This window comes from Gekko japonicus, unplaced genomic scaffold (genome assembly GCF_001447785.1).
Source record: "Gekko japonicus isolate JY-2015 unplaced genomic scaffold, Gekko_japonicus_V1.1 scaffold11, whole genome shotgun sequence".
NCBI classification, from domain to species: Eukaryota; Metazoa; Chordata; class Lepidosauria; order Squamata; family Gekkonidae; genus Gekko; species Gekko japonicus.
The window spans coordinates 984,703-1,003,128 of NW_015166418.1; the positions used below are offsets into that span (position 1 = coordinate 984,703).

The 18,426-nt window shown below is 44.1% G+C and overlaps 1 protein-coding gene across 1 annotated transcript in view; it reads left to right on the top strand.

The window, feature by feature from the left end:
- Positions 1-1,498: 1,498 nt before the first annotated feature.
- The window catches only part of SETD7 (SET domain containing (lysine methyltransferase) 7), a 29,356-nt gene continuing 12,428 nt past the window's right edge, over positions 1,499-18,426 (top strand). Inside the window, exons 1-5 of the mRNA XM_015411577.1 lie at positions 1,499-1,503; positions 5,440-5,609; positions 13,780-13,909; positions 14,791-14,992; positions 18,227-18,416. Of these exons, the coding sequence (XP_015267063.1) occupies positions 1,499-1,503; positions 5,440-5,609; positions 13,780-13,909; positions 14,791-14,992; positions 18,227-18,416 (697 nt within the window). The remainder of the gene's footprint in view (positions 1,504-5,439; positions 5,610-13,779; positions 13,910-14,790; positions 14,993-18,226; positions 18,417-18,426) is intronic.

Genomic DNA, 18,426 nt, shown 5'->3' on the forward strand with positions numbered 1-18,426 from the left:
TTAGCTTTTAAAAGAGCTTGTGAGGAATTATTGTTCCCTGTTCTTAAAATAGGGGGACCGTAACAGCCAGGCCAGCCTGAGGGCACAAGAGACCAGCGTTGGTTAGCCCTGTAGCCCAATCAGGAAGTGGTCCACGATTCTGTTCATGCACGTTTGGAAAAGTGGCACATAGAAAACTCTCCACTTCCTTGCCACAGCCTTATAGACAAACTAAGCTGCTGCGCTGCCACAGGCCTCCTCTCTAGTTCTATACAGCCTGGGAAGAAGAGTGAGTCTGCTGTTCAATGGGCTCTGATGAGCTCCAGAGCATCAATGGGCTCTGATGAGTTCCTGGAATGTGTCACAGTCTCCTGCCAGGACAGGAGCTAAAACTGCACTGTTACTCCCTTTGCACAGTGCATTTTGTCATTATCTCCTCTTCATGGGTCCCAGCTGCTTTCCATGTGCCTTTTGTCTCCTCATTCACAGTGTTGGCAGTAGCCTTTTCTCCCTTTATAGCATTGAAGTACTGGGAGAAGCTTACCTGCCCCTCCACAGCATACGGATTTTCCTCAACTCTTCCCATCCTACTCATGTCTCAATCCTTTACTTCTCTCTCACACACACTCACTCTATATAATGTGAACATCTAACAAAAGGCTATGTCACTTCTGTGTCCTGTAGGGTGCCTTGAATTGTTGGTATTAAACAAACAGTTTGGGTCCTGGGATTCTGGTCTGAGCTCACACACACTCACTCTATATAATGTGAACATCTAACAAAAGGCTATGTCACTTCTGTGTCCTGTAGGGTGCCTTGAATTGTTGGTACTAAACAAACAGTTTGTGTCATGCCTGCCCCTGCTGATGTGAGTATTTATTTCACTAGATCTGAAGTCAATGTGATCTTTTTCTTTAAGGGGGGGGACTTGTAGGCCAAAGTTTGTTTGGGGAAGAGAAGCTGTCCTCTGAGTATGTTATCTCTCCTTATATATAATTGAATAGTGGGTGCCAAAGTTCTAATTCTAAAATGCACTCCCTTAGTGTATGGCTGATGGCACTGCTCCTCAGCATATATCGCCACCAATCAGAAGGCAAAGCCCGGGTCCCGCCCACACCACAACTGCTGCGACAACCTGGTCTTTTGCATATGGAAGCTGATTGGACTTCACTCCATTCCACACCTCAAACCCCCCCCCCCCGCAAGGCAGTTGGAATTTTCAGTTGCATAACATACCTCATAGGGGAGAGGAGAATGGGTAACAATGGTTACCACTCTCCAGGTGAGGGCTACAGATAACTCAAACATACAAATGCTCTTCAGGTAGCACAGATCAGTCCCTCTGGAGAAAACAGTGGACTCTGTCATTAAACCCTGCTGAGGTCGCCACAGGAAACTGACACTGTTTGCCCAAAGCCAGAGCACTCTCCCAGAGCCTCTTTCTAGATCCCGTTGTATTTATTTCTGCAACGGGCCTTATTTCTACTTTGTGATAATTCAGGGTACAAGATGAAGCATGATGGGGTAAACAGAGTGAATTTTGGCAACAAAGGTTATCTCCTTCCCTTCCCTTGCCCACACAAACTGGGGCAATTGCTATACTTTTGGACCTACTCCTACTTTGAGAAGCACCTCCAACCACTGCCCAAATCACTTGTTTATACCAGCCTGCCCATCTCTTATCTTGGCACAGAATGCTATATAACTGAAATGGAGACTGAACATGAAATGTCATAACTTACTTTCTGAGGCAGAATGACACTATTGTGCACAGCACATAATAGAAGCCAGCCTTTCAAAAGCCAAGCAGCCCCGTTAGCACTCTTGCCAAGTACATAAATGACATCTCCATTACGTGTGCCCCTTGAAAACTTTATCCTAGGAGGAAGGGAGTGGAGTACATTTTTTTTCCTTTGGTGCCTAAACTAATTTATCACTGTCAAATGCATGGCATAGTCACGGTATATATATATTATTAAAATAGAAAGACTACTACTACTGAACCTGGGCTTCATTCCCTTGTTACTGTCAAAATGGGTGATATATTCGGATCTCTGCATTACAACATCCAGACAATTTCCCTCCAAAAGCTGCCCTAAAGTTTCAGTGAAAAGCAGGAACATTTTAGTTAAGACTCACCAAACCTAAATGTAAATTTGGATCCAACTAGCTATTTGTCAGGAAGACTGGAAGGGCTGCAAGCCCAACTTCTCAATGCACTGCTGCTCTTTGATGCTGAGCTGAAGCATACTGAAGACAGAATCCAGAACCAAACAAAGGTTAGTGAAGAAGAGGGCCAATATTAAAACCTATCTAATAAAAGTGGAAAAAGATACATGTATTAATTAATAACAAATTTAAAAACATATACAGGGGCCCATTTACAACAATTATATATAAAACATTACAATACCAAGGGCTTAAAAGCTTGACCTTACGCGTTTCGGCCAAATAGGCCTTCCTCAGAGGTCATATATATGTGGCAAAATGGCTAATACATATATTCACATACACACAATCAAGAATATATACAAAGTATAAATTCAATAAGGACCATAAAGTAAATTGTTCAAAAATAAAATCACCAGGCACAGGGTCAATATGCACATAAGGCCTTTAAAGTGCTATCACTAGCCCAGTGATTATGAAGTAGACCTAAGGAAAAAAAATGAGAATCAATATATCAAAGAATTTAAAAATGTTCGTTGCATCGATGACATTGTCTAACCATCTCATCCTTTGCCATCCCCGTCTTCTTTGGCCTTCAATCTTTCCCAGCATCAGGGTCTTTTCCAGTGAGTGCTCCCTTCTCATTTGGTGGCCAAAGTATTTGAGCTTCATTTTCATTATCTGGCCTTCCAGGGAACAGTCAGGGTTGATTTCTTTTAGGATTGACTGATTTGATCTCCTTGCAGTCCAAGGGACTCTCAAGAGTCTTCTCCAGCACCATAGTTCAAAAGAATCTATTCTTCGGTGCTCAGCGTTCCTTACGGTTCAACTCTTGCAGCCATATATTACTACTGGGAATGCCATCTCTTTCACTATATGGACTTTTGTTAGCAGGGTGATGTCTCTACTTTTTTTTATGCTTTCTAGGCATCTTTTAATTTCATGGCTGCAGTCACCATCTACAATGATTTTGGATCTGAGGAACGTGAATTCTGTCACTGCTTGCAAGACTTCCCCTTCTATTTGCCAAGGTGTGATGGGGCCGGATGCCATGATCTTAGTTTTTTTGATGTTGAGCTTCAAGCCCACTTTTGCGCTCTCCTCTTTTACCCTGAGCAAGAGGCTCTTTAGGTCCTCTTCACTTTCTGCCATTAGAGTGGTATCATCTGCATATCTGAGGTTGTTGATCTTTTCCCCAGCAATCTTAATTCCGGCTTCTGATTCATCCAGGCCGGCATTTCGCATGATGTACTCTGCATATAAATTAAAAAAGCAGGGTGACAATATACATCCTTCTCATACTCCTTTTCCTATTCTAAACCAATCAGTCGTTCCATGTCCGATTCTAACTGTCGCTTCTTGACCCTTATACAAGTTTCTCAGGAGACATGGTACTCCCATCTCTTTAAGGACTTGCCACAATTTGTTGTGATAGAGCTTTAGACAATTACGCATGGGGTGGAGAGAGTTGACAAAGATAATTTTTTCTCCCTCTCCCAAAATACAAGAACTCAAAGGCATCAAATGAAGCTGATGGGCAGTAGATTCAGGACAGACAAAAGGAAATATTTCTTTACACAGAGAGTGATTAAAATGTGGAATTCATTGATAGAGAATGTAGTGATGGCCACAGGAAGGGCCAGCTTCAAACAGGGATTAGATAGATTCATGAAGGATAAGTCTATCAATGGCTACTAGCCATGATGACTGAGGGGAACCTCCATGTTCAGAGGCAGTCAACTTCTGAATCCCAGTGCCGGGAGGCAACATCAAGCGAAGGTCTCAGCCTCTATGCCCAGATGAACTGGTTGGCCACTGTGTGAGACAGGATGCTAGACAAGATAGGCCACTGGTCTGATCCAGCAGGGCTTTTCTTATATTCTTATGTGCCCCTCTTCCTGCCCCACACTGTGTTGGTGACAACAATAGAGCACATTACAAGCTTAGATAGAGCTGGTAAGCCAGAGTTGTTCTTCAGCTGCATGGCTCAGTTTTATTTTTGATGGGAACTTTGCCTACCAGGAAAATCACCACTGAAGGGGAAGTGAAGTAATATTTATAACTGGCAAAGTAGAGCATTTCCATGAAGCATGTGTCATATGCTTGGCTACTGCAAGATGTGTGACTGAAAACAGCTGGATTAAGATACATTAAAAACAGAAACTACTTTTGATAGTGTGGTTTTAGGATTTTTTAAACACATGCTTTATTGTGCAATTCTTTGAAACCAAATGCATTTGTCTAATAATCATGGTCCAAACCTCAGCTGCCTGTCAAATCATTTTTTTGTGTCCTAGGTTACAACACTGGATTTGGGCTTTAGGAAACCTGGATTCAAATCCCTGCTCAGTTCCCAGGGCTGATTCACACATAGCATTCACCTCAATCTAAACATGCAACTATTCGAAAGTGTCACTGAAAACAGTGAGACTTACCAATGACAGTGAACTTGGGAAAGTGTCTCTCTTCCAAAATGAATGTAGAAATTTAGATACATGATAGAAAGACCTACAAAACCAAGCCTAGGGAAAGCAAGTCTAGGCAACTTGCTTAATCTGAGCCAGGGCAGGTCCCAGCAAAGTACTTTCTACGGTTTGTGTAATAAAGAAAACACCTCTGCGAATGTGAAAAATGTATTTTCTTGACAGTTGAATAACCTTAGCCTACCCAATCTGGATTTAAATGGTAGGCTTTGTTTAGCGTTTGATTCTCAGGCAGGCATGATGAACCCCAGCACTTCTCATTTTAAAAACCATAGCAGTCTTCCAACAGGGCGCTTTTTAGGACCTCTTTCCGCTAGCATTTAGGAGTACTTAGTCTTCTTGGACATATATACCTTCAGATCCGGCACTTCTTGCCAGCAGAGTTTTCAGTCGTTCCCCTTGGGGAGCCACGCGCTTCGCTCTTCCTGTGCTTCCCGCCCATTTTCTTTCTGCCTGTTTGGGCGTGAAAGCGCCGGCTGCCCTCCTGCCCACTGTCTCGCCCCACTGAAGGGCTTTCCCTCTCATCGACCAAAACGCAGGAAAGCGAACACGTGCGCGGCCGGTCCGAGTGCCTCGGCCTGGGCCGGATCGTCGTCGCGCGGTGCAGGGAGGGGAGGTGGACGGCGCGGCGGGAGGGGGGCCGCGGGAGAGTCACTCGCCCTTTCGGGGTTTCGGCGCGGCGGGGTGTGCCGCCTGGTCCCTGCGGCACCGGGGGGCTTCTGCTTTTCGGGGCTGCGCAGAGAGCTGTCAGTCAGGGAACGGTCCCAGCCCAGGGTGATGTCAGTGGATCAGCTGCTCTATAACAAAGCGGGGAGAGGCGAGTGTGGGGAGACAGAGCGGCGACAGAGGCGCTCGCTAGCGTGCGCGGCGGCAGTGGCGGCGGCGGCAGCTCCGCGCCTGCCTGCTCGGCGAGCTGTAGGGGGAGACAACGGCGGGCGGCGGACAGTGACGAGGAGACGTTGGAAGAGACCGTCGAGGGTAATTGCCTCCCGGTTGGGCCCGGGCGCAGCGCCTTCGGGGGCGAGGGAAGGGGCGGCGGCCCCTCGCCGGGCAGGGAAGTTAAGCTGGGGCGTCTGCCTGCTCCGGCAGCTCCAAGCTGGGGCTGCGTCGAGGAGCCCCTCCCGCACCGGGGGAGTTTTGGGTGTGTGTTTTGGGGAGGGTGAAAATATGGTGGCTACTTTCCCGCCTCCTTTCGCTTTGGCTCCCAGGGGGCCGCGTGGGGAGGGCGGCCAAGCGCCTGAGGCGCGGGATCCCTCGGGGGGAGGCTCTGGCCGACGGGAAGTTGGCTCGCGGGGAGGGGGCGCGTGGCGCGGCCTGGCCTGCCGTTTCGGAGACAGCTCCGACCCACCTCCTTCCCCAGTAAGCCCGGCCAGAAATAGGGGCCCCACACCGACGGAGGGTGGGATTGCCTCGTCTCCTCCTGCATCTACAGTTTTGCCCTCCCCCCTCCTTCCACCCGCATCTCTTTCCTGGGCCGAGCCTTTGGGAGGATGGGAGCGAAGAACGGGCTTGGGATGTCCGAGAACCTTAAACTAAGTCCAAGTTAACTCAAGAGTAAGTTCTGCTGAGCCTTCCTTCCGGGTACATATGTTTGGGGACAGTGATGGCAACAGTGAGCTTCAAAACTCAGAGCGCATCTTAAAAACGTGCGTCTCTCTGACTTCGCTCAAGAGCCAGAATAGTCATGTTGTCAGAAATGTTTTCAGCAACCATGACTGATGAGGAGAAGCTTAATGAAAGTTGATGTTATCACCGCTTGATGTATTGAATTGGTCTTTACAAATGTGAAAAAGATGCATGATCAAAATTGCAACCCTTGGAAGTCTTCTGCTCTCTTAATTTCCTCCCCACCCCCCTTTTGGTTTGACTATATTGATGTGCCAGAAACATCTTTTTGCTGTAGCTTTTAGCATCAGTGGACATTTCTAGAAGAAAATAATATTGAGCTTGGCCTCTTGATTGCTGTGGCTCAGTCGGTCCTCTATTACATGAGGAATGATAATGTAAGGACATGTAGATCTTAACAGGACTTGAGTGTGGGAAATAGTTGTGTTCAAGTGCCCATTAAGGTTTGGAAGAGGGAGCTTCCAGCTGAGCTAAAAGAGGAGTGGGCAGGTGTGTGTCTGTGAAAATACAGTTCTCTGATGCTCGAACAGGAAGAGACAGAGAGAGAAAAGCAGAGTTTGAGTTGGCTGAAGCAACTTGGATCTCTTTCTCTGGGGATCTGATGTGGGATAGCAGGTCTGCTGCCCTGTAGGAGTGCCAGTTTGCTTCCATCTGTACTCCTGTACCTGTAAAAATAAAGCAACCGCTATAAAAGCAGTTCTCTCTCCCACAAAGAACACTACCAGCCCAGGTAAGCACTCCCCCAGCAACTTATCACCACTCAGGGAGCATAACATTTGTACCACTCTAAAAATGTTTTTGCACAGCCTAGAGAGAGATGCTTGCCACTTTTATCCTTTAGGTTTTCCTCCCTGAAAAACATAGTTTCTTGCTTTTGGGTATGTAATTTTAAATGTTGCTCCCAGAAAGAATACTATGATGCATTTGTTGTGAAGTCATCCAAATTGTACCAGCAGAACTGATAGAATGGGCACAGCGATTATAATACATTGTTAGCATGAAATATGTTTTACCCTGGGTTGTAAATTATTAACTGAATATGAGACAATTGCAAATCTGTTACTCTGTAATTTGGACATAACTGTCCAGAGCCAAAACTTTCCCTCTTTCGTCCAGTATGAACTATGGCTCTTTAGCTGCTGCTGACTTCGTTCCTGATGTGACTGTGTTCAAATACTACCTTCTATTTGAAGGAGTAACTCCTCATTTATTGTACTCTATTCCTGCCCATAGTTAACTGTTGACACTTCCCTAAGCACAACAGGATTGCAGCTGTACACAAGCCTTTTTTATACAACACGTCTGTGGAAGCTGAACGTGCATGATGGGGGAAGGAAGATTCTGCATCCACCTGCATGTGTTCACTCTCCATGGATGTGCTGCAGGAAAATAATTGTCTCGTAGTGTAAACTATTTTGGAATCTTTTCATGTATTTGAAATGGGAAATTATTTTCCAGGGGCAAGCATCAGTAAAGACAACTGGAATTATGGTGTGCAACTAATGGTTAGGTAATGGGAGTGACAGACAACTGTTGCATAATGGAAGCAAAAAATGATGGTATTTCTCCAAGCACTAAATAGATGAATTTATTTATTTATTTCAATTTGTATCCTGCCTTTCCTGCCATGGCAAGCTCAGGGCAGCTAGCATTAAAAGTTAAAAAACAATAAAACAACAATTCATTTCATACAAATTATCTTAAAATTCATACTCGTTACAAATAGCAAATCACAAATAAATACAATTAAGAGCAGTTAAAGTGCTAGTGGTGGTAGCTATGGCCATGCTGTAACAGATATTGCAAAAGTGTGGTCAGATAAATGATACTCAAAAATGTAGAAAATACTAGGAGTGGGCACTTAGCAGTAAAAAAAAAATTGGTCAGGTATGTTTAAAGCACTGAGTTTTATTAGGACAAAAACCCCACCTTTAAACTTCAACAGGTTTGAGGCTTGTGTTGATTACAAATATATAGCAATTATTCTTTAAAAATAATGTATTGCTGTAACTTTTAAGAATCTCAGGTAAGATTTCTACAAATGTGACCCATTCATTGAACAGGTCTGCTGTTTGGCTTTTATTGTGGTGCACCAGGGTTATACAGTTTCAATTTTTTAAAATGTAGTTGAAATAGAAATAAAGCAAAGAAACATGGAGAGGATAGTCACTGTTTTCTGCATCATGATGGAGACATGACCAGTCCTAGGCCACTGTAACTTCTTGTGTTTATTTATTTAGTTAGTTAGTTAGTTTATGCCATGCCCTCCCCGCTGAGGCAGGCTCAGGGCGGCTTACGTAAAATGCATATATAAATACAATTTAAATCCATCATAAAAACAACCAAAACCCCGCTCAGCTTGGGGATGCCTGCAGAATTAACAGTTGGTCAATAACAGAAGTTTTCCTTTGATTGCAGCATGCTGTGGGGCAAGCAGCTTGCACTCTTGCCCTCACTAACAAACCATAATAAAACAAAAGAGATAAGCTTACACCTATAAAGTGCAGTTGTGGCTTTGTATATATAACAGTATTTCACCATAATCAGATCATTAGCAGTCTTTCAACCAGTGGGAGGGCGGGGTAGAAATCCAATAAATAAATAAATATTTTATCACAGTTGACTGGTGTAGCCTTTTGGATGTGTTTGAAAACTATTATTATTAATAAATGTTTTATTCCTTTGATATTAGAGTCATGAACCTTAGCAGCATGGTCTGCCTCAGGAGTCCTTCACATTTCTGGAGTTCCCCATAACCCTCTCTCTGCGTGCTTTATCAGCCAGCTTTTAGAGATGAGCAGCGGCTTGAGCTTCAGGGGATATTCCATTAGACATGAAAACTGCATTGGAAATACCTACTTGAGGTGATTGGTCACTTGAAAGTAACCTGAGAAATACTCTAAAACTGTCAATGAAGGCCAGCAAATTCTGGCATATTTGGGGCAGAGGGCCCTCAAAATGACCCAATACCTTACCATGGTAATCTTTTTCTGGCTAGGGCAGTGTTAATATAATGTATTTGGGAAATATCACAAGGGCATTATTAATAGCAAAGCTTATGCTAACCGCTATGCTTATTTTTAAAAAATGACACTGGTGAATAAAACAACATAGTAAACAGATAATGCTTTCAGACTTTTATTTTTGTTCATATTGGAAATCCACTATATTGTTTTTAGTTACATATTCGTATCCTGCTTTTCTCCCCATTGAGGACCCAAAGGGGCGTACCCAAAGTGGTCACCCTCCCATATTTTTTTTTCATAACAATTTTGCAACATACTTGTGAACTAGGTTAGGCTGAGAGAGAGTGAGTGGTTCAAGGTCACCCAGTGAGCTTCCATGGCAGAGTGGGGATTCGAACCTGGCTCTCCCAGATCCCATTTGACACTGTAACTACTGTTGTCATGGTTGCTTTCTATATATTATGTGCATTGGCTTTGACAGGATGTGTATGTGAATGGGCAGGAGACAAATAAAAACCGTCAGGTGAGCCCTGTGACTGCTTGGTTCACTCCTAACGTGCAGTTTATTTCTTGATCTTTTCTCTTGTTTGTTCAGACTGATGGGCATTTTCATTGCCTGCAGCATCTTTTGTTCTGTCCCTTCCATCTTGGCACTGTTTTTCTGCCTTTCTCTTATATTTTTCATAATTTCTTGCTTTGGGGCAAATGAACCATGTTTGACGGTGACTTTGTATTTATACTTTAACTAAAGGGCTGACACTAAGCCCATTAAAATTATTTTTAAACACATACACATTCAAATCAGAAATCAATTCAGTGAGTAAGTCCCATCAAGACTCTGTAGAACAAATGTCAGCTTCTGCTCTGCAGCGCAGGCTGATATAAAGTTACAAGTTGAGCTTTGCATGAAGACTGACAGTTGCACAATTTATGCTTCCTTAGATAGCCTGAGCAAATCATTCCTGCAAATCAGCCAAGCACCAGCGTTAACAAGTCTCTCTATTCATAAAAGAGCCAGTGCTCTTGGGCTGGCTCATAGACTCTTGAAGACAAATGTTTGAGGTGACATCAAAATGCTTAATTTAAAAATTAAAAAATGGCTTTAATTGTATCCCAAGAGTTCATAGTATCAAAACACTATTCTCTTTTCTCTGTTCATGACTATCCAAGAACCTTAATGCTGTTGCAAGGTTTCCTTTGACTTGTGGAGGTAAGGAAAGGAAAGGAAGGGGGGGGGGTGTTCCGTAAAATGACAGCTGAGTGGCACATGATAGAATTGACAGAGTTTGTTGGTGCACTGTATAGCATTATATCAGAATATTTAAGTGCTTTTTCTGTTTTCTGATGTCTAGGGGATTACAGGAGCAATCCTATGCAGTTCTGTTCAAAAGTAAATCAGATTTTATCCAGTGTGGCTTACTTCAAGGAAAGTATTCTTAGGACTGCAGCCTATGCTATATATCACTTTGGATCATGGTTGCAGCCAAATGTTCTATTCAAAAGTAAATCAGATTTTATCCAGTGTGGCTTACTTCAAGGAAAGTATTCTTAGGACTGCAGCCTATGCTATATATCACTTTGGATCATGGTTGCAGCCAAATATGAGTGGATTTAATTCAACTGATATAGCAAGATCCACTTTATCATCACAGTCCTGTGATGTTACTGTGTCATGCTTTAGTATGTTGGCTTGGGCTGCTATGAAATAAGTATAACATTTCTGAGATACATGCCCTTTCAGTTGTGGTATCTACTTTAGGTAAAGGCCTGCTGGCAGTGGTTTATAGTAGCCCCATGCCACTCTGTGTTTCAAAAATGTATAAAAGGCAGTCTTTTTACAGAGAGGGTTCGGATTGTTGCCCTGGGCTATGGATCATGGTGTTTCATTAGCAGGTGGAAATGTAGTTATGCAGTGGTCTTTCTGAATTGCATTGATTCTTTGGCTTGGATCCAGACTAGACATTATTGCAGGCTCGAGGATTTCTGCCCTCAGAGTGCATCCTAGTTCTGTAGTCGCCATATACAGAGAGAAGAAGAACTTCAGGCTCACTCAGTTGCCTGACAACTGAGTAACAAACAAGACCATAGCAGTTAATACATAACAGTGTGCTTTGAGATACTAGGCTAGTGTAAGCTGTTCCATCTCCAACAGGTAATTCACAGGTGCAGTACTTCCTTTTCTGTTCTTTATTGTCACTGGCTCAGCATAGATAATGCTGTACTATTTGCTGTGTTTACCTTTCCTGTATGAAGGGTGGGGTGGGTTTAATCCACTATATTGTTTTTAGTTACATATTCGTATCCTGCTTTTCTCCCCATTGAGGACCCAAAGGGGCGTACCCAAAGTGGTCACCCTCCCATATTTTTTTTTCATAACAATTTTGCAACATACTTGTGAACTAGGTTAGGCTGAGAGAGAGTGAGTGGTTCAAGGTCACCCAGTGAGCTTCCATGGCAGAGTGGGGATTCGAACCTGGCTCTCCCAGATCCCATTTGACACTGTAACTACTGTTGTCATGGTTGCTTTCTATATATTATGTGCATTGGCTTTGACAGGATGTGTATATGAATGGGCAGGAGACAAATAAAAACCGTCAGGTGAGCCCTGTGACTGCTTGGTTCACTCCTAACGTGCAGTTTATTTCTTGATCTTTTCTCTTGTTTGTTCAGACTGATGGGCCTTTTCATTGCCTGCAGCACCTTTTGTTCTGTCCCTTCCATCTTGGCACTGTTTTTCTGCCTTTCTCTTATATTTTTCGTAATTTCTTGCTTTGGGGCAAATGAACCATGTTTGACGGTGACTTTGTATTTATACTTTAACTAAAGGGCTGACACTAAGCCCATTAAAATTATTTTTAAACACATACACATTCAAATCAGAAATCAATTCAGTGAGTAAGTCCCATCAAGACTCTGTAGAACAAATGTCAGCTTCTGCTCTGCAGCGCAGGCTGATATAAAGTTACAAGTTGAGCTTTGCATGAAGACTGACAGTTGCACAATTTATGCTTCCTTAGATAGCCTGAGCAAATCATTCCTGCAAATCAGCCAAGCACCAGCGTTAACAAGTCTCTCTATTCATAAAAGAGGCAGTGCTCTTGGGCTGGCTCATAGACTCTTGAAGACAAATGTTTGAGGTGACATCAAAATGCTTAATTTAAAAATTAAAAAATGGCTTTAATTGTATCCCAAGAGTTCATAGTATCAAAACACTATTCTCTTTTCTCTGTTCATGACTATCCAAGAACCTTAATGCTGTTGCAAGGTTTCCTTTGACTTGTGGAGGTAAGGAAAGGAAAGGAAGGGGGGGGGGTGTTCCGTAAAATGACAGCTGAGTGGCACATGATAGAATTGACAGAGTTTGTTGGTGCACTGTATAGCATTATATCAGAATATTTAAGTGCTTTTCTGTTTTCTGATGTCTATTTATTTATTTATTTTAAGCATTTTTACCCTGCCCTCCCCGCGAGCGGGCTCAGGGCGGCTTACAAGGGGCGCAAGCCCATATATAAAACCTAGGGGATTACAGGAGCAATCCTATGCAGTTCTATTCAAAAGTAAATCAGATTTTATCCAGTGTGGCTTACTTCAAGGAAAGTATTCTTAGGACTGCAGCCTATGCTATATATCACTTTGGATCATGGTTGCAGCCAAATATGAGTGGATTTAATTCAACTGATATAGCAAGATCCACTTTATCATCACAGTCCTGTGATGTTACTGTGTCATGCTTTAGTATGTTGGCTTGGGCTGCTATGAAATAAGTATAACATTTCTGAGATACATGCCCTTTCAGTTGTGGTATCTACTTTAGGTAAAGGCCTGCTGGCAGTGGTTTATAGTAGCCCCATGCCACTCTGTGTTTCAAAAATGTATAAAAGGCAGTCTTTTTACAGAGAGGGTTCGGATTGTTGCCCTGGGCTATGGATCATGGTGTTTCATTAGCAGGTGGAAATGTAGTTATGCAGTGGTCTTTCTGAATTGCATTGATTCTTTGGCTTGGATCCAAACTAGACATTATTGCAGGCTCGAGGATTTCTGCCCTCAGAGTGCATCCTAGTTCTGTAGTCGCCATATACAGAGAGAAGAAGAACTTCAGGCTCACTCAGTTGCCTGACAACTTAGTAACAAACAAGACCATAGCAGTTAATACATAACAGTGTGCTTTGAGATACTAGGCTAGTGTAAGCTGTTCCATCTCCAACAGGTAATTCACAGGTGCAGTACTTCCTTTTCTGTTCTTTATTGTCACTGGCTCAGCATAGATAATGCTGTACTATTTGCTGTGTTTACCTTTCCTGTATGAAGGGTGGGGTGGGTTTTTTTGGCATTTTGGAGGATTAAATACCTCTCAGAAACTCACATAGGTTTCTTTAAAATGATTTCACTAGTGTACTGTAGAATAAACTATGGGTGCAATTGACAGCTGTTTTTATACATTACATAGGTCTCAGAAATTAGATGAAAGATGATCTTACAAATATAAATACAAATTCATAGGATTTAGTGTATTTACTGTATTCCTTTTCGTAGCCTGGTTTTATTATTACTTTTAGGAGCACTTGATGATGATGGGATGCCCCATGGATTTTGTACGGTCACATATTCATCCACAGACAGATTTGAGGGAAATTTTGTGCATGGAGAGAAAAATGGTCGTGGCAAGTTTTTCTTTTTTGATGGAAGGTAGGCATATTGTGATTTTCTTTAGTACTTATTTGTGTATACTCCACAGTGCTTAGAAGTTTATTCTTTGACTTCTAGTTGTCTTTTTCTGTAGGCTTTATGAAACAAAATAAATGTGACCAGTTTTGAAGTTTTATCAAAGGTGGATCACTGATAATTAGTTGTTTAATTCTACTCCTAGTCTTCTGTGAACTGCTTATTGTTTTACTGTCCTTAAAGGTAAAGTTTCCCTTGCTCAAAAGCCAATGTTAAGACGCTGAACTGCAGGCTGTGGAAGGTCAGTAGTTCAGCAGTTTGAGACCCGGGTGCCGCATGACGGAGTGAGCTCCCATCTCTAGTTCCAGCTCCTGCCAACCTAGCAGTACGAAAGCAAGAAATTGCAAGTAGATAAATAGGTACCACTTCAGTGGGAAGGTAACAGCGTTCCGTGCGCCTTGGTGTTTAGTCATGCTGGCCACATGACCGCGGAAACGTCTTCGGACAGCGCTGGCTCTTCGGCTTTGAAACCCTAGAGTCGGATTAAACTGCTTATTGTTTTACTGTCTTTGCTATAATACACTACACATGGGAATGCTTCTCATCTAAAGCAACCATGTATAGTCCTTTGAAGATGAAGGAATCAAAGTGCTGAAGATAAGTGACGATCTGTTCTGCAGGCATAGAGACTATCCCCCATCTGTAATAGCTGTCCCATTCATCTCAGTGGAAAAACTGCCCCATTCATTTCACTGGCCATTTGCCAGTATATGTGCCACATTCACATCACAGCACATGTGAGGCTTCATGTTGGGGTGCAAAATACTTTATTAATTTGGCTTGAAAATGAGTAATATGTAAATAATACATATGGCTACTTTGCACTTTCTGTTTCTCTTTGCCAGTACACTTGAAGGATATTACGTTGATGATGCTCTGCAAGGCCAGGGAGTGTACACTTACGAAGATGGAGGAGCTCTTCATGGCTCTTACATGGATGGAGAACTTAATGGGCCAGCCCAGGAATATGATGCTGATGGACGACTGATATTTAAAGGGCAATACAAGGATAATATCCGACATGGTATTTGTTGGATATACTACCCAGTAAGTCTGTTTGACTTTTTTAAAGTATATATTTTTAAATGCTTTCTTGGTGAGTCACTGATAAATGTACTCATGCAATTATGCTCTGAGTCTTCTCTAAATCAGGGCTGGGGACAGAATGGCACCTGATGCAATGCAGTGGCAAAATGTTTTGTATTGTCAGGGGAGGCTCTTGCAACAGAAGCCTTACGTTCTATGCAAGTCCTTAATACAAAGGCTGTTTGAGTCCAGGAGGCTCAGTTTCAGCCACCATTGGCCTATTGGTGTCCTAAGAACATTACACAACTGGTGAAGTGATAACTTATTATTGTTAGCAAATGACATGGTAGTATAGGATAGATTTGCCTCACGCTGAATGTTGCTTGTGCGGAAAGTGCACTGTGTCATGGTAGACATGCTTGCTGTTAGATTTGGGTCTCGTCATGAGTGAGGGATCTTTTTTAGTCTTTATTTCTCTCTTTATGACAGGAGCTTGTCTTCTTTCTAAGTGTTTAGTGAATATCTGTCTTTAATGGTTCTACATTTAAAGACAGTATAGCAGAGTTGCTTCTTGTTTTCACAGATGAATAGCTCCATTCAGGCCATTCAAGCTAGTGACACTTTGCCTAAATAAATAGTGAATAGGTTCTGTACTGACCGTGTACATGCTTTAGACATCAATCTGTTGTAACAAAATGTTCTGAACTCTGAAGCTGGAAAAACAAATTATGCTGTTTAAACTTCTACACTTTTTGCTGTCATCCCAAAAGAACAGTGATGAAACTGACTCCTGTATAAAGCAATGTAGAGAGATTAATTGTAAATACCGACTGTTGGATTTATGGATATTCCTTAAGAAATTAGGCCTGAAATCCTAAAACACGATTCTGGAAGTAAGCCTAATTGAATAAAATGGGACTTAATTCTGAGTAGACTTGCTTAGGATTGTTTTTTAATAATTTTCTTAGTAGCCATATATAGGAATGTTTTAATCTTGTTTGCAAATATATATTTGTCATTTGGGGTGGCAAGATTCAATGCGTGGCAAAATCAATAGGCTCCGTGAAGTGCCACTCAAAAATGGGTCCCTGGCCACTAGCTGCATTCCCTTCGTCCCGCCCATATACGCGCCACGCAGCCTCTTGGCCTCAGTGTCCTGGGAGTTGATGGAGGGGCCGGATGCTCGCTGATGCTCCACAGAGGTTGCTGGCCAGCCTGGAGGACGCTGGCCCAGGTGGCGCGGAAGCCCCAGTGGGGGTCAGCCGATGGCCCCGCGTCGTCCTCTGTGATGGAGCCAAAGACAGCAGCGGCACTCTTTCACTCCTCCGTCTCCCTCATGGAGAGCCCTGAGGAGGACGAGGCCACCGCCTCTTCCCTCCAGGCCGAGCCGCTCACACAGCCCCCATCCACTCCCAGAAGCACTCCACGGGGTGACGGCGCAGGGCCCCGGTGGACTCACAAGTGGCTGAGGACCATTGTGGTGGCGGAGCAGTGGCGGCTGCTATGCCAGGAGCAAGTGCCTCCGCCGCCTGACCTGTCATCGCAAACAGCTGGGAGGCCTCCAGGAGGGCTGGGTGGTGTGGGCCATGCCCTTCCCCACTGCGCCGCCCATCAGCAGCCCGTCTTCACCCCCGGCTTCTAAAGCCGCTGGGGGGGCCGGGTTGTTTGCAGCCTCTCCGCTGGCGTGCTGGCCCATCTCCCCCTTCCCCGGTCCGGAGACGCTGGGAGGGCTGGGTGGTGTCCAGACTCTCCGTCCCCAGTGCACCCGCCGTCTGGAGCTGCTGGGACGGCCGGGTGGCATGCGGCCTCTCCTTTGCCACCGTGCCAGCCTTCTTTCCCCCCCCCACCTTCTGCACCCGCTGTGAGGGCCGGGTGGCATGTGCCCTCTCCTGCTCTGCCTGTCACCGGCCTCTCTTCACCACCACCACCCCGCCTTTTAGATAGCTATCGGCAGGGCGGATGCGGGCCTCGGTTGCAGGTGGAAGCAAACTCCCAGACCCTCTCCCTAGAGCTTGTTGCATTCCTTTCTGCAATGGGCCTCAATCATTAGTAGTATATATATTTCTCCAATGATATGGAACCCTATGATGATAGTCATGAATTAAACCGATATTGTAGAAAGAGAGCCTAACAAGGCTCATGGCTTGTTTGACTTTTATCTTTCTGGTGCAAAAACTAGCATGACATCCTAAGCAGAGTTACATTCTTCTCAATCCATTGCAGTCCATAGCCTTTGAAGGGTGTAACCCTAGTTCAGGCCTTTGGTATATGAACTGATTTTTTAAATAGTAGAAATATGACAAGTGGGAACCTGTGAGACTCATGGGGGGAGAGATGGGACTCCCCCATCACACACTCATGCCGAGCCCTGCGTGACCCTTGGACTCTTCAGCAGCTGCTGCCAGGTACCTGGGCTGTGCTGCTGCTGTGCCCAGCACAGCTCCTGGGCTGCTCTAATGGCACACCCATTGTGGGGCTGCAGGGCAGCTGCTGCCAGGCCCAATGTGGCTCCCAGGTCCTCTGGGAGCCCCTTCCAGGCCCAGCATGGCTCCTGGGCTGTGCCGCCAATGGCAGCATGCCCAGTTCAGCTCTCGGGCTGCATCAGTGATGGCATGACCAGCACGGTTTCTAGGTTTCATGGCTGCTTCCAGGCCCAGCACAGCTGCCAGACTGCATGGCCACTGTCAGACCCAGCATGTAGCCCTGGGCTGTGCAGCTGCCATTGACAACTGGTGGTGTTTTACTTGGGGGAGATTTAACACCCCCCATGCTTTTTAAAAAAATTGTCAAATTTTTCTGCAAACCTGGGGAGTGCCACAAGTTTGCTGGAAAATCTTTGTAGGCTCCATATGGCTCCAGTCCACAGAATTAGCTATCTTCAGATGGGGGCCATGGGTAGCTAATAGTATATAGATGCTTAGCCTCCTTGACTTTCAGTATTTGGTGAAACCAAATTGTTTGATGTGTTTGCTTTGTTTTAGTAGAAATTGTATGGATAAATGACATGCAGACTATAATGACATGATGAGAGATGGATGATGAGAGACATCCTGGGACAACAGTGGGGTCTGGGAACACTTCAGGGTCAAGTGAAATTAACTTCTACTTGGCACCTGTGGAATCAAAATATTGTGTAGATATTTATTATAGAAACTGTTAACTTTATAACTGACAGGGTCATAGCATTATAAGAGAACAATGTTTTCCCTAAATACATACTTAAATTCTTGTTCCAACCTTACGATTCTCTTTCAGGATGGTGGGTATCTGGTTGGAGAAGTCAATGAAGAAGGAGAGATGACTGGAGAGAAGATAGCCTATGTGTACCCTGATGGGAAGACGGCCTATTATGGGCACTTCATAGATGGTGAAATGTTGGAAGCAAAGTTGGCAAATCTTTTATCCATAGAAGAGGGAAAGCCGCAATTTGAAGTAGTGCCAGGCAGTAAGTTCCC